Source organism: Sinocyclocheilus grahami, unplaced genomic scaffold, assembly GCF_001515645.1.
Source record: "Sinocyclocheilus grahami isolate Dianchi unplaced genomic scaffold, SAMN03320097.WGS_v1.1 scaffold503.1, whole genome shotgun sequence".
Classification (NCBI taxonomy): Eukaryota; Metazoa; Chordata; class Actinopteri; order Cypriniformes; family Cyprinidae; genus Sinocyclocheilus; species Sinocyclocheilus grahami.
The window spans coordinates 1264832-1281588 of record NW_015505682.1 but is presented as its reverse complement, the minus strand read 5'-3'; the positions used below and the strand labels follow the sequence as shown (position 1 = coordinate 1281588).

The 16757-nt window shown below is 35.9% G+C and overlaps 1 protein-coding gene across 2 annotated transcripts in view; it reads right to left on the bottom strand.

The window, feature by feature from the left end:
* The window catches only part of map3k10 (mitogen-activated protein kinase kinase kinase 10), a 49904-nt gene that overhangs the window by 16247 nt on the left and 16900 nt on the right, over positions 1-16757 (bottom strand). For both annotated transcript variants that reach the window (XM_016237013.1, XM_016237012.1), the window contains exons 2-4: positions 5937-6117; positions 5707-5855; positions 5431-5606 (exon numbers count right to left, since the gene is read on the bottom strand). In XM_016237013.1, coding sequence (XP_016092499.1) covers positions 5431-5606; positions 5707-5855; positions 5937-6117 — 506 coding nt within the window. The remainder of the gene's footprint in view (positions 1-5430; positions 5607-5706; positions 5856-5936; positions 6118-16757) is intronic.

Here is a 16757-nt window from a genome sequence, read left to right as displayed (position 1 = left end):
CCCAGCCACAACACATAATTGCAAATAACATGCCTTACCTTACCTTACCTTACAACGTTTATATTTTTTCTACGAATCTTTGAGTTAACATGTACTAAACATGAGTGGAATTCATCGTGAAACCTGCTAATTAGCACATTATTAGGAAAGGCGATTTGCAAAGATTCATTACAAAACATTATACTCACTTCTTCTGTAGATGAGGCTGGATCATGAATGATTCGTGCGAACATAAGACACATTTAGGCAGATCAGGGGAGCATTCCCTTCAGAAACAAACGAAATCCACTGCGAGTTCAGCGGCTCAGATGTCAGGAGTAAATGAGGACTGCTATGTTCATTATTACATCCAACAACAGAACACCTCAATCACTTGTTAGGAGTCATTCTTGTCTACATCTGCTCCGGCGGTGATACAATGGCGGACTGATGACAGCTCACTCAGGGTGGGTATAAGGTAAGACACCAGTCCAGTCTATGCTGAAACGCTACTGTCAATCAAACTATCGTGGGAGGGGTGTGACGTCATGACGTCACACAGACAGGCATCTGAGATCGGCTCGATTTGAGAAAGGGGAAAACATTTAACGAGATAAAACTGGGGGGATAAGTAAAATTTAATTAATGTAATGGTACTTTTACTTGAGTAGAATAATTTTGTACTTTCTACCTCTGCCTGTTGTATATAGGTTCACAATAATTGTGTGTAAACATACATTGTAGTCTTAACCACCTAATCTGTATCTTTATTAGATCCTAAATTTATCAAATATATATATGTAAATGTACAATACCATTTAAATGTTTGGAGTTAGTAAGTTTTTTTCCAGCAACTTTTATTCAGCAAGGACATTAAATTGATCAAAGGTGAGAGTAGAAACTTTCACATTGTTTAAAAAGTATATCTTCAAATTTCAGATAAATGCTGTTCTTTTGAACTTTCTATTCATCAAAGAATACTGAGAAAAACAAAGCACGATTTCTACAAAAATATTATGCAATGTTTTCAATGCTGATAATAAGAACATTTTCTTGAGCACCAAATCAGCATTTTAGAATGATTTCTGAAAACATGATGCCATTTAAAAAAAAAAGTTTTATAATAAAATTTTCAACAGTTAAAGTTATCATAATATTTTGAAAATATTACTGTTATGACTGTATTTTGATCAAATAAATGGAGCCTTTGCTGAAAATAAGAGAAAACATTAAAACATCCAACCAACCCCAAATTTTATACTTTATAAAACAACAATTATTTATTTGTATTTATTTTAGCATTCTTTTTAAATTAAAAAAAATTCTAATTTAAAATTCTAATTTGGTATTGGTTGCTAATTGACAGTACAGAAATAAAGCAAAAATAAAAAATACTGTATTATTACTGTACTTTGTTATTTCAAATTTAAAAAAAATTTAAAAACCTAAATTTACAAGACTTCAATGAGACTGAGTATATTAATATAAATTATAATATTATTTATATGGTTAAATGTGTAAATTATATGGGATTATTAGGGGTGCTCCGATTGATCGGCTACCGATCACTATCGGCCGATAATCGCTTTGGGATGATTGATCGGCAGTCTCCAAAAAGGCCGATCTCAAAAAAAAAATGATCTCAAGCTGATGACGCTGCCTTGAGAGGTTTGCACGACATGCAGCGGCACCATCTCAGTCTCTGTCTGGAGCAGGTGAAATCATTATAATGCTGAAGGTGAGGTACTCACCGTCATATTTCTTCATTAAATAACTTATAAATTCATTTGAAAACCTTGTGTGAGACGTAATTTCACAAACAGCGTGAGTGAATCACTGCACGCGCTCTCTTTCTCTCTCAAAACACGCAAATGGCTTCAAATCACATCGCATCTGTCTATAAGCGAGCTGCACGCTGCACAGTTGACAAAGGAATTGTCACTTGCACAATCGAGGCAGTGTCACAAGCGTCACTAAAGTTTATAAATTGCATTACATTTTAATTCTTGCCAGTGTTTAACCATTAAGCGCTCGCGCGCACTTCTGGAGACCGTGCGCTCATGCACCCTCGCAGCGCACACACATAATGTCAGGTTCACATTTGCAGTGCGTATGTGGTGCGTATTTTTTCCACGCTCATGTTAACGGATTAATAAAGCGTGCACACTGCACACGGTTGGTGTCCGGCAGTGCGTTCCAGGAGTGGCGCGTCTGCAGCAGTGCAGAGATCGTTTCCAGACTCGATTTGAGAAAGGGGAAAACATTTAACGAGATAAAAAAAAAACACTGGGGGGATTTTTATCATTATAGGGTGGTTGTGTACACACACTGCCAACACATATTTCAGTTCAAACAACTTGTAAAAGTGCATGTAGCATCCTATGACCCCTTAAAGTAAAATTTAATTAATGTAATGGTACTTTTACTTGAGTAGAATAATTTCGTACTCTTTCTACCTCTGCCTGTTGTATATAGGTTCACAATAATTGTGTGTAAACATACATTGTAGTCTTAACCACCTAATCTGTATCTTTATTAGATCCTAAATTTATCAAATATATATATGTAAATGTACAATACCATTTAAATGTTTGGAGTTAGTAAGTTTTTTTCCAGCAACTTTTATTCAGCAAGGACATTAAATTGATCAAAGGTGAGAGTAGAAACTTTCACATTGTTTAAAAAGTATATCTTCAAATTTCAGATAAATGCTGTTCTTTTGAACTTTCTATTCATCAAAGAATACTGAGAAAAACAAAGCACGATTTCTACAAAAATATTACGCAATGTTTTCAATGCTGATAATAAGAACATTTTCTTGAGCACCAAATCAGCATTTTAGAATGATTTCTGAAAACATGAAGCCATTTAAAAAAAAAAGTTTTATAATAAAATTTTCAACAGTTAAAGTTATCATAATATTTTGAAAATATTACTGTTATGACTGTATTTTGATCAAATAAATGGAGCCTTTGCTGAAAATAAGAGAAAACATTAAAACATCCAACCAACCCCAAATTTTATACTTTATAAAACAACAATTATTTATTTGTATTTATTTTAGCATTCTTTTTAAATTAAAAAAAATTCTAATTTAAAATTCTAATTTGGTATTGGTTGCTAATTGACAGTACAGAAATAAAGCAAAAATAAAAAATACTGTATTATTACTGTACTTTGTTATTTCAAATTTTAAAAAAAATTAAAAACCTAAATTTACAAGACTTCAATGAGACGGAGTATATTAATATAAATTATAATATTATTTATATGGTTAAATGTGTAAATTATATGGGATTATTAGGGGTGCTCCGATTGATCGGCTACCGATCACTATCGGCCGATAATCGCTTTGGGATGATTGATCGGCAGTCTCCAAAAAGGCCGATCTCAAAAAAAAAATGATCTCAAGCTGATGACGCTGCCTTGAGAGGTTTGCACGACATGCAGCGGCACCATCTCAGTCTCTGTCTGGAGCAGGTGAAATCATTATAATGCTGAAGGTGAGGTACTCACCGTCATATTTCTTCATTAAATAACTTATAAATTCATTTGAAAACCTTGTGTGAGACGTAATTTCACAAACAGCGTGAGTGAATCACTGCACGCGCTCTCTTTCTCTCTCAAAACACGCAAATGGCTTCAAATCACATCGCATCTGTCTATAAGCGAGCTGCACGCTGCACAGTTGACAAAGGAATTGTCACTTGCACAATCGAGGCAGTGTCACAAGCGTCACTAAAGTTTATAAATTGCATTACATTTTAATTCTTGCCAGTGTTTAACCATTAAGCGCTCGCGCGCACTTCTGGAGACCGTGCGCTCATGCACCCTCGCAGCGCACACACATAATGTCAGGTTCACATTTGCAGTGCGTATGTGGTGCGTATTTTTTCCACGCTCATGTTAACGGATTAATAAAGCGTGCACACTGCACACGGTTGGTGTCCGGCAGTGCGTTCCAGGAGTGGCGCGTCTGCAGCAGTGCAGAGATCGTTTCCAGACCTGAATTTAAGTAACAGCACATTGTTTGCAGTAAATATGAACATGTATTGACACGAAAATGTAGTAATTACACCATAAATGCATATTATTAAAGTCTACTGTGTTTCACAGTCAACACATATGGCTTTTTGGCTAGGTTTAAAGGGAAAGAGCACTTTTAGATAAGCAATAATAGATGGCACTCGTGGAGGAAGGAAAACAAAGTTCTTTATGAACTGCAGGATTGCTTGTAATAAAGATTTCAATGCAAAAGGAAAGGCAGTAGAGCTGACTATTTCTGTCAATAAGTTTGTGATAACGTAAGAAAAGTAGTTTCAATGTTTTGCCACTTGCTTGAGCAACTTAATATATAAATCTAGAAGTAAATGCAAAAGTAAAAAGCATTGAATAATGTGTTGTTTATGTTTATTGTGTTTAAACATGTCTGAGTATTACTGTACTGTGTAAAAAAAGAATTGCAATGCTGAAAAAGCATTTTCAGTGACAATGTTTGGATTTATCATTAAATGTTGCGTTTGTGGTAAACAGCCACGGATCAGTAGTGGACTCCTGTGTGAAACCACAGTCCGTGCTGCTTCCCCTCTCACAAGAGTCACCTAAGAGGGGAATTCCCCCCATTTTCAAAAATGAAATTCAGGCCCTGAATAAATGTCTAAAAATCCTGATTGGAGTATCACTATAAATAAATATAAATGATAAAAAGAAGGCTTTAAAAAGATTGGTATCGGTGATCGGTATCAGCAAATACTGCTTTCTGTGATCGGCGATCTGTGATCGGCCTCAAAAACCCTGATCGGAGCACCCCTAGGGATTATAGTGCTGGTTGATAATATAGGGTAAATGGTGATCCATATTTATTGTGCAAATGGTTTAAATATCAATATATATAGAAAGAGAGAGAGAGAGAGAGAGAGGGTAGAGTGTGTAGCTCCCGGCGCCTATTTATACTATAGTCGCACCGGTAGTGACGTCATGGCTGTCGCCGGCCAACGAGTTGGTGTTTTTTCAATGTATGCTTCAGACACGGGTCACGACGAGGCGTTCCCCATAGCGACCCCTAGAGGACGCATTTCGAAGTTCCCATGAAAGGGAACTGTCTGTACTCTGATTTTGCTGTAAAACACCCCCTTGGTACAAATTCAATTTTTGTTAAAAATCTAATAACATGAAAACTCTGGACATTTTTCATACTTTGTTTATAATTTATGTCATTGTCACTAAAACTATGATAATTTTTCTGAACACATTTAACTTTTGTTTCACAGAAAAAAATTACACAGTCCTTAAGGGGGGGCGTTTTCCCCCACTCTATATACAGTATATCTATATATATATATATTTTTTTTATACTGCACTGAAAAGATTTCAGAAGTTCACCACTTGCCACTCGTACTTTCTCCTTGAGTTGTATTAAATATAAAACAAACATCAGTTTATGGTCCTAACCTTCTCTTTTGCTCGCAATTCATCAAACATTTGCTGGATCTCCAGCCTCCAGTCTTCCTGCAGGGAATGGAAAGACTCGAGCGGCATCTGAAACATGGCTGATTGCTCAATGTCCACCAGCCTGTTCAAGATACTTCCAAAAGAAGGACGTCCATGTGGGTTAGGACACCAACACTCTACAGAGAGAGAGAGAGACATAAATAATGATGCTATGAAATAAAGAGTGGATATCTCAAAGGTCAGTGTTTCATGTGGTTCAACCATAACTGTTCTTACCTCCCAGCAGCTGTGCAAAGGCCTCAGGGCAGGTGGAGGGGATGGGAAGGGTCAACTTGTTCATGGCAACTCCATAGGCCACAGCCAAAGCATCGATTTCACGGTATGGCACCTCACCAGTCAGCAGCTCCCAGAGTAACACTCCAAAACTGACACGAAAAAGACTATAATCAGCCACAAAACCTCTAGTTAGGCCGCAAAAGATAGTCCAGACGAGGATGGAAGCTCACCTCCACACATCGCTGCTTTTGGAGAACAGGGACAGCTTGATGACCTCGGGAGCCATCCAGGCATACGTGCCCGCTGCGCTCATCTTCGTGGTGCGATGCCATTCCCGAGCAAGACCAAAGTCTGTGATCTTCAGAGTCTTCCCACTCAGATCGTCTCTTTCCACAGGCTCCAGAATCAGAACTGAGGGAGGAGTGAAATCGAAGAACAGAGAAACATGAAACCAAAAGTAGGTTGGCGATAAATGGAGCGAATTGTGGCTCTTTGCTGATATTCCTGAATGATGAATAGAGGAAACAATACCAACTTCTGCATGTAATATCCAGTAATTAGTCTCGGTGGTGCTCATTAGAAGTCAAACCAGATTATTTGTCAGGCAGAAGCTTTACACAAAGATGTCAAACAGTATCCTTGATTTGCACTTAAGATAAAGCTCAAGTGCAAACGTGTAACACACGTTTGAGTCATATGACAATGACACAATGTGAGAACCACTTATGTACACAAAAACAAAACTGCATCTACAGATCATCTTAGATCAGAATATCAAATTCATTTTAGCCTTTATAATATCAATATTTATAATATTATCCACATTCCCATTCTCATATTGTTTTGCATATAAGTTTTTCAAAAGGAATTTGTATTCGCAACTCATTTTACTCTACCATCTGTGACGTATTTCTAAATGAAACCGGATGTTCAACGGGAACAAAATCTAGGGCGGAATTTGATGCATCAACTGAGTCATAAAAAGTGACAGTACTACACCACAATGGAGTTCAATTGGAATGCTATCCTCTTGAAACACCATTGGTACTTTTTTATTTTTTATTTTTTTTAAAGCTTTGAAAATGCTTTTAAAGAGGTCACAATTCATGAGTTCACGCTTGATGTAAACATCAGCTCGTTGTGAAACACACGTTGGCCAGAAGCGATGGTTTATAGTTAAAAATGTTTAAAATGTGTGTACTTTTCTTACATAAAGCTATCATTTCATATCAGACGACATCAATTCATGCCATAGAGATGGATTACATTTCTAAAAATTGTTTTTTTCATCTAGTTAAAGTCATACACATTTTGCGCAGCATGAGAGTCAGTAAATTATAAGTGTATTACATTTTTAGGTGGAGTAACCCTTTAAAGGCCATTCGTCCATTCAAACTCTATGCTAAATTGCTACTAATTAATGTCACTTGGAAGAAACTAGCCAAATTATGCAGAAATTATTCATGTCCTAAAAACCCCTGAACAAAACAGGTAAAACTAGTGCAACCCAGATAAATTAAATATGACCCTGGACCACAAAATCAGTCATAAGGGTCGATTTTTTTGAGGGTGCAAAGAAATCAAAATATTGAGAAAATTGCCTTTAAAGTTGTACAAATTAAGTTCTTAGCAATGCATATTACTAATCAAAAATTAAGTTTTGATATATTTATGGTAGGAAATTTACAAAATATCTTCATAGAACATGATCTTTACCTAATATAATGATTTTTGGCATAAATAAAAATAATAATAATTTTGACACATACAATGTATTGTTGGCTATTGCTACAAATACACCCGTGATATTTATGACTGGTTTTGTGGTCCAGGGTCACAAATACAGTTTACATTTGTTATTGTGTTAGGTAGCCACCTGATGACGAATATAACATTTGGATTCTGAAGCAAAAACAGTTGATAAGCTGTCCTAAAATGCTACCTAAATAGCTATTTGGCTTTTGTTAATCTTATCCAATGTCCCACGTGGTCACTCAAAAGAAAATAAGTTGTTTCAAAGGTGGACCTAGTTGCTACATTTAGATGAAGGCAGATAAATATGTTTTGTCTCTGTAATAATGAACTGTACACACCATTCAAAAAGTCTCTTATGTTCACCAAGCAGTTAAACAGTAATATTTTTGAAATATCATAACAGTTTAAAATACCTGTATATTTTAAAATGCAATTTATTCCTGTGATGGTAAAGCTGAATTTTCAGCAGTGATTACTCCAGTCGTCAGTGGAGATCCTTCAGAAATCATTCTAAAATACTGATCCTGGCATTGTTATTCATTGAATTCAGATCTATGTTTACTGAAACTATCAAGATCCACAAACTTAGTTTATTAGAATAAGAATTATAGAAGTCAATAGGTACACAAGTCAAAAAAGGTTGGGAAACACTAGGCATGCCACATGAGATTATACAGTTGCCATAAAGACTTAAAAGAGCTCAACTAGAGTCTAGTTCACATTTACAAACATGAGTGACACCGGATAGAATAAATCATTAATACAATGTGAACTATAGCTTTCTTTACAATACTATACTTCATATGTGTGTGCGTATTACATTTCTATATAAATGTGAGTGTGTACTGTATGAGAGAGTGATGCTAGTCTGTGGTGCCCTGTTCTTTCCCTCCTCCCTGTATTTCCTGCTGTTTTTCCTTGTGCGGGCAGGCTATGGAAATGTTTGGAGTGTCAATAGTCAGCTGGACTGGTTTGAGTGGGGTGGGGATGGGTGGAGTGCAGCCTGCTCTTCCATTATCACCACACATATGCAAACGGGAGCAGAGAGAGAGAGAGAGACAGGAAGAGAACACAGCTGAGTTTCTGTTTGACCAGCACATCACAAGCTCAGGTTGAACAGGTGGAACCTTTCTCTCTTTCCCTCCAGATTATTACAATCATCAGATAGACTAATACATTATAAACTGCTGTGCCACTTTATACAATATAATATTATATTATATAATATGACATGCAGATCATTAGATAACTAGATGCATGTTATTTGTATAACTAAATGTTGTGTCAATGAAAATAAATTATGATCATTTATTATAATGATCCTACTTACGTTTTTATTAAATAACAAAGATTACATTTAGCATTGCCTATATGCATTTACAATATATAGATAACAGAATATGAGACCGACAGACAGACAGACAAGATAGATAAGATAGATAGATAAGATAGATAGATAGATAGATAGATAGATAGATAGATAGATAGATAGATAGATAGATAGATAAAATGTTTGCCCTATATGGAAGCCAGGGGTGTAAATAAAACCAAACTGTCTTTTAAAAGAAAAAAAGAAAAATAGAAGTGAAAACAATTAGTTCACATTTTTTTAGAGATGTATTAATTGATCAATTCCAGCAATATTAAATGAAAAGATGACACAATATAGCAAAAACACTGGATTTTAATTATCACTATTATTATATAGTGGTTGAGTCAAGTTTACTGACAAGACAAGACTTTGTGTGTGTGTGTGAGATTTAAGAAAACTATTCTAAATACAATTTTTATGTCACACTTTACAGTAAGGTTCCATTTATTTACATTAGTTAACAACATTAGAAAACAAGAACTACCAATGAAAAAAAATTTCTAAAGAATTTATTAATCTCAACATTTACTAACACATTATCAAAATCAAAATTGTTTACTGTTATAATAATAATCAAATCACATCTGTTCATATTATTTAATGGACCTGAGCTAACATCAACTAACAATGAACATGTATTTTTATTAACTAACGTTAACAAAGATCAATAAATACTGTAACAATTTCAACATTTGCAACAACTAAAACAGATTTTTATTAATTAATGCATTATTCAATGGTAACTAATGGGACCTTATTGTAAAGTGTTACCAATATGTTTTAGTGAACTTGTTAAGCTATCATTTGATTTGATCCTGTGTGCATTTGTGTGAGTACGTGTTTCTGCCTCTGGTGTGACGGGAGATTAGGAGAATAGGAGATGGCTGTTAATAAGGCATTGTTATATGCCTGTCTTAGTGGCCATATCACCCTGAGGGACAGTTGCAACCAGAGGGTTATGAGGGGGTGAATGTGTGTGTGCATGTCACAGAGAAAAAATATATAGATCGTGTGGATATATGTGTGGAGAGAGAGGGTGTTCATGGGAGTGAATAAAGAGGCACAAAACACATTTGTTGAACATGTCTGAGGTTGAATAAGCGAGGGTGCGTCAGTGATGGCAAATGTGTGTGTGTGTATGCTGCATATGCGTGAATGTTTGTTCCAATTAACTTCTGTTGTGGTTCTTCACTAAAGGCCACTGCCGGACATTCAGGGCATGCATGAAAGTGCATGTTTATGTGTTGGGATGATATATGAGAGGACAGTCACACAGGTTTTACAACTCGTAACTGTCTAACATCAAACACTCTCAAACCAACCACTGTATATGCACAGGACATCAACCATAACTCCCATTCATAACATTGATATTTACACTTTATTCACAGTCTGTGTATCAAATTAATTAACCTGATAATGACTGATCATTCACAACATCATTTGTTTAATAATTTGTGGTTAAACCACTAAAATGTATATAAGAAATAAGATACTATGGATGTTTTTTTAAGATAATTGTCAAATATAGTGGTTATATGCTGTATATATATTGAGAGAGAGAGAGAGAGAGAGAGAGAGAGAGAGAGAGAGATCCCTTAACATAAATAGTCTGTCTTTCAAAGAATTACTCACTCTGGACCCCAGTTGGCATAAAATACAACTTAATTAGCATTTCCTTTATATAGATTTCCATTTGCAGCTACTTTAAACTAAGCCTGATGATGATAGAGTGCAGTATGGTGTCAGGGCACAAACATCTGTCATGCTGCAACCCATGTTTAACTGTTTGTCATTACAACAAGCAATTTGACCCTTGACCCTTCATGATCCGACTGGAGACTAGACCATTTGTCTTTTCGACAATCCATGAGAACGGCACATCATCCAGTCTTCACACAGCAGTTTAAAGTCAAGAGGGTGATAAAATATTTGAACAGTCATGATTTATAATTAAGCAATAAAGAAGTTGTGTTATTGTGCTAATAGCTTTTACTATAGCTTTTGTAATATCTGGTAAATCACACAAGCGTGGCACAGTCCTAAACTTTGCCTGATTTGTCAGGCGCACAATCCAAGAAAGAGACAAGCTGTCTCTGAAACACATTCTCTCACCCACACAGTGCTGTCCTCTTTGTCTCCCTATGGCTCACTGAAAAGGTCTGTGTCTCAATCCCTCACTGAGTCGCCCACTCTTCCATATCTTCTAATCTGAAAGCACGAATTCCCCCTCAGTGCCATATATAGTGCACACTCAGTAGGGAGCACGAAGAGTGAAATGAAACTGTCCCCTGAAGGCAGGAACAGCTGGTACTGTGGCTGAGTCAGGTCGCTTGTTTCCCCACCTCCCACCCCCCGATTTTACCTGGTCCACACTATATAATCACAGGCTCGCCACAACACAACAACACTGAGTGACACGGCTGCCTGTCTCTGAGCTTGGATTCAGAGTACGTTTTAAGAGCGTAAACAAGGAAACGTCTGCAGTAAAACACTCGTGTGCAGCTGATGAATGAAAGAATGGTGGCGCTTTGAGTCTAAATCAGTCGGGTTTAATTAGAGGCTGTGTTGTGCTGAAGTTAAGGTTGTGTCTGCATGATTCATATGGAGACAGATGTCACATCGTTACATGCATTTCTCAACTATGAGTAAGAATGTGAGCATAGCATTAGTGAATAGTGTCTGTTATCATTTTTCACAGCTTTTAATGTCAGAAATCATTCTAATATACCGATTTGCCTCTCAAGAAACATTTCTGACTATTAGCTGATTATTATTATTATTATTATGTTGTAAACTGTGTGCTGCCCAATATTTTTGTGGAAACGTGATAGATTTACATTTTCAGGATTCACAGATGAATTGAAAGTTCAAAAGAACAACATATATTTGAAATAGAAATCTTTTGTAACATCATTGCCACTTTTGAACAATTTAATGCATCCTTGATGAATAAAAGTATTCATTTTTATTCTTACTGAACCCAAAATCGGCAACAAATATATAATATAATATAATGCTGGGCAACGATAAAAAATTTTAATCGCATGATTTTCTGCCATTAATCGCGATTAATCACATGATGTGCAAAATTCAATAATGTATTCAAAAGTAGTGTATTGCGCACTTTTATTTTAAAAGTACTACTATATGAACAAAAGTGCGATAACATTTGTTTGCAAACACTTTAAACATATAAGATGCTTTTTTTACAGCAGTATTTCCTTTACATAGTTACATTATTTCTTGTAAATCTCAATTTAAACATTAATGTAATCAAATTAAATATAAAGCTAAAGCCACTGCCAGGGCATTAACGTTTTGTCTAGTTTGTTAGAGAAAAAAGTTATGCTCAAAGTCCAGAGCCTCGATCATAACATTATAACAGGCTCCTTCCGAGTAAAGACCTGTACGATCGCGGGACCCAACGCAACAGAGTGCGGCGCGGGACAACACTTGATGGGCGAGTGCAGGCGGGTTGAGACTCGTGTGTGTGCGCGGGATGCAAGACAAGAAAATGATTCGCGGGACTCCCACAAAATAGACATGTCTAAACATAAAATATCTAAAAACAATATATAAATTGTAATTCAGCTATTGCACAAAAGCAACAAGAACAACTAATATAACAAAAAGGGTTAACCTGTGTAAGCATAGAAAGTGTCTATTTAGCCGTGTAGAGCAATGTAGACAGTCACAGATCTGTTGATTTCAGGAACGCATTGGCCAATCAAAGTGTCCTGTGACCCATGGTTTGTCTGTATGTGTATTCAGAGCCAGTGAGCAACGGACTTTCATAATAATAAAAAAACTGTTAATGCACGATAAAATAATTGTCGGCGTTAATTAATGCGTTAATGTGATAATAACGCATTAAAGTGCCCCTATTATGGGTTATGAAAGGTTCATATTTTGGTTACAACATGTTGACATGCATGCAAGGTCAAAAAAACACTTTCATTGTATTTTTACATTATTTGCTCATCGACTCCCAAACGATTCGCTCAACGATTAATTTTTCCAAAACCCTCCTTTGCGTGACGCTAATCTGCGGCGATTAGTCCGATTGGTCTCATTTTCATTTCATCTCGCCTGTAATGTCTGAGAAAGCAGCGTTTGTGAGCGCAGCGCTGCTTTGTGTTACCGGGGAAACCACTATTTTTCCGCTCCAAAAGCGGCACCTAGTGGCAAAGAATACATTTGCATTTTCATTCAGACCAAAGCGAAAACACCAACAAGTGGGCGGGCAATATGCTAATGTTTCATGTTGACGTCAACATGAAACGGCTTGGGATTCGTTTTAAATGATTCAGAGTCGACTCTTTCTTTTGAGAGACTATAACTTTATATATGGTGCACTTTTGGATTTAAAACTTTGCAGGTGCTTTCATTCACTTAGAGCTGTGTTACACACTGCATGAAAAGTAATTTTCAAAAATCCATAATAGGTGCACTTTAACTTGCCCAGCCCTAAATATAATATTATATTATATAATATGACATGCAGATCATTAGATAACTAGATGCATGTTATTTGTATAACTAAATGTTGTGTCAATGAAAATAAATTATGATCATTTATTATAATGATCCTACTTACGTTTTTATTAAATAACAAAGATTACATTTAGCATTGCCTATATGCATTTACAATATATAGATAACAGAATATGAGACCGACAGACAGACAGACAAGATAGATAAGATAGATAGATAAGATAGATAGATAGATAGATAGATAGATAGATAGATAGATAGATAGATAGATAGATAGATAAAATGTTTGCCCTATATGGAAGCCAGGGGTGTAAATAAAACCAAACTGTCTTTTAAAAGAAAAAAAGAAAAATAGAAGTGAAAACAATTAGTTCACATTTTTTTAGAGATGTATTAATTGATCAATTCCAGCAATATTAAATGAAAAGATGACACAATATAGCAAAAACACTGGATTTTAATTATCACTATTATTATATAGTGGTTGAGTCAAGTTTACTGACAAGACAAGACTTTGTGTGTGTGTGTGAGATTTAAGAAAACTATTCTAAATACAATTTTTATGTCACACTTTACAGTAAGGTTCCATTTATTTACATTAGTTAACAACATTAGAAAACAAGAACTACCAATGAAAAAAAATTTCTAAAGAATTTATTAATCTCAACATTTACTAACACATTATCAAAATCAAAATTGTTTACTGTTATAATAATAATCAAATCACATCTGTTCATATTATTTAATGGACCTGAGCTAACATCAACTAACAATGAACATGTATTTTTATTAACTAACGTTAACAAAGATCAATAAATACTGTAACAATTTCAACATTTGCAACAACTAAAACAGATTTTTATTAATTAATGCATTATTCAATGGTAACTAATGGGACCTTATTGTAAAGTGTTACCAATATGTTTTAGTGAACTTGTTAAGCTATCATTTGATTTGATCCTGTGTGCATTTGTGTGAGTACGTGTTTCTGCCTCTGGTGTGACGGGAGATTAGGAGAATAGGAGATGGCTGTTAATAAGGCATTGTTATATGCCTGTCTTAGTGGCCATATCACCCTGAGGGACAGTTGCAACCAGAGGGTTATGAGGGGGTGAATGTGTGTGTGCATGTCACAGAGAAAAAATATATAGATCGTGTGGATATATGTGTGGAGAGAGAGGGTGTTCATGGGAGTGAATAAAGAGGCACAAAACACATTTGTTGAACATGTCTGAGGTTGAATAAGCGAGGGTGCGTCAGTGATGGCAAATGTGTGTGTGTGTGTGTGTGTATGCTGCACATGCGTGAATGTTTGTTCCACTTAACTTCTGTTGTGGTTCTTCACTAAAGGCCACTGCCGGACATTCAGGGCATGCATGAAAGTGCATGTTTATGTGTTGGGATGATATATGAGAGGACAGTCACACAGGTTTTACAACTCGTAACTGTCTAACATCAAACACTCTCAAACCAACCACTGTATATGCACAGGACATCAACCATAACTCCCATTCATAACATTGATATTTACACTTTATTCACAGTCTGTGTATCAAATTAATTAACCTGATAATGACTGATCATTCACAACATCATTTGTTTAATAATTTGTGGTTAAACCACTCAAATGTATATAAGAAATAAGATACTATGGATGTTTTTTTAAGATAATTGTCAAATATAGTGGTTATATGCTGTATATATATTGAGAGAGAGAGAGAGAGAGAGAGAGAGAGAGAGAGAGAGAGAGAGATCTCTTAACATAAATAGTCTGTCTTTCAAAGAATTACTCACTCTGGACCCCAGTTGGCATAAAATACAACTTAATTAGCATTTCCTTTATATAGATTTCCATTTGCAGCTACTTTAAACTAAGCCTGATGATGATAGAGTGCAGTATGGTGTCAGGGCACAAACATCTGTCATGCTGCAACCCATGTTTAACTGTTTGTCATTACAACAAGCAATTTGACCCTTGACCCTTCATGATCCGACTGGAGACTAGACCATTTGTCTTTTCGACAATCCATGAGAACGGCACATCATCCAGTCTTCACACAGCAGTTTAAAGTCAAGAGGGTGATAAAATATTTGAACAGTCATGATTTATAATTAAGCAATAAAGAAGTTGTGTTATTGTGCTAATAGCTTTTACTATAGCTTTTGTAATATCTGGTAAATCACACAAGCGTGGCACAGTCCTAAACTTTGCCTGATTTGTCAGGCGCACAATCCAAGAAAGAGACAAGCTGTCTCTGAAACACATTCTCTCACCCACACAGTGCTGTCCTCTTTGTCTCCCTATGGCTCACTGAAAAGGTCTGTGTCTCAATCCCTCACTGAGTCGCCCACTCTTCCGTATCTTCTAATCTGAAAGCACGAATTCCCCCTCAGTGCCATATATAGTGCACACTCAGTAGGGAGCACGAAGAGTGAAATGAAACTGTCCCCTGAAGGCAGGAACAGCTGGTACTGTGGCTGAGTCAGGTCGCTTGTTTCCCCACCTCCCACCCCCCGATTTTACCTGCTGCTTCAGCCCAGGTACACTACATTACACTGCTGAGAGAGAGATTTTTTTACAGTCCCACATGCTGACATAGCAGTTTGAATCCTTCATTTTGTATTTCTCAGGGGTTCCTATTTTCAGGCCTGCATCTATAGAAAAAAGTGGTAGGCAATGAATCAGATATTTGCAATGGTTTTACTGGTGATGTAAAACACAGCAACATTGTGAATATTACAATCAGGCATTCTTGCGCTTTTTTATTTGGCTATTAAAGGGATAGTTCAGCCAACTAACTACTCACCCTCATGTCGTTCCAAACCCGTAAGACCTTCGTTCATCTTTGGAACACAAATTAAGATATTTCCGATGAAATCTGAGAGCTTTCTGACCCTGCATAGACAACAATGCAACTGACAAGGCCCAGAAAGGTAGTAAGGACATTGTTAAAATAGTCCATGTGACATCAGTGGTTCAACAGTAATGTTATGAAGCTACGAGAATACTTCTTGTGCGCAAAAAAAAAAAAAAAAATGTATTAAACAATTTCTTCCCTTCTGTGTCAGTCTTGTGGCATTTTAAATCAAAATGTTATAGTATTGTATGTAGTAAAATATATGCATTACCATGTTGTTATATTGCTGCATAACAATGAAAATTTATAAATATTCTTCCTTGTGTTTATTATGTGAAAAGTGTGTAGAAAATATTGAACATTTTAACTAGATTCAGTGTTTTAATTTTCACATTAAAGGGGTCATATGATGCTGCTAAAAAGAACATTATTTTGTGTATTTGGTGTAATGAAATGTGTTTATGCGGTTTAAAGTTAAAAAAACACATTATTTTCCACATACTGTACATTATTGTTTCTCCTCTATGCCCCGCCTTTCTGAAACGCATCGATTTTTACAAAGCTCATCG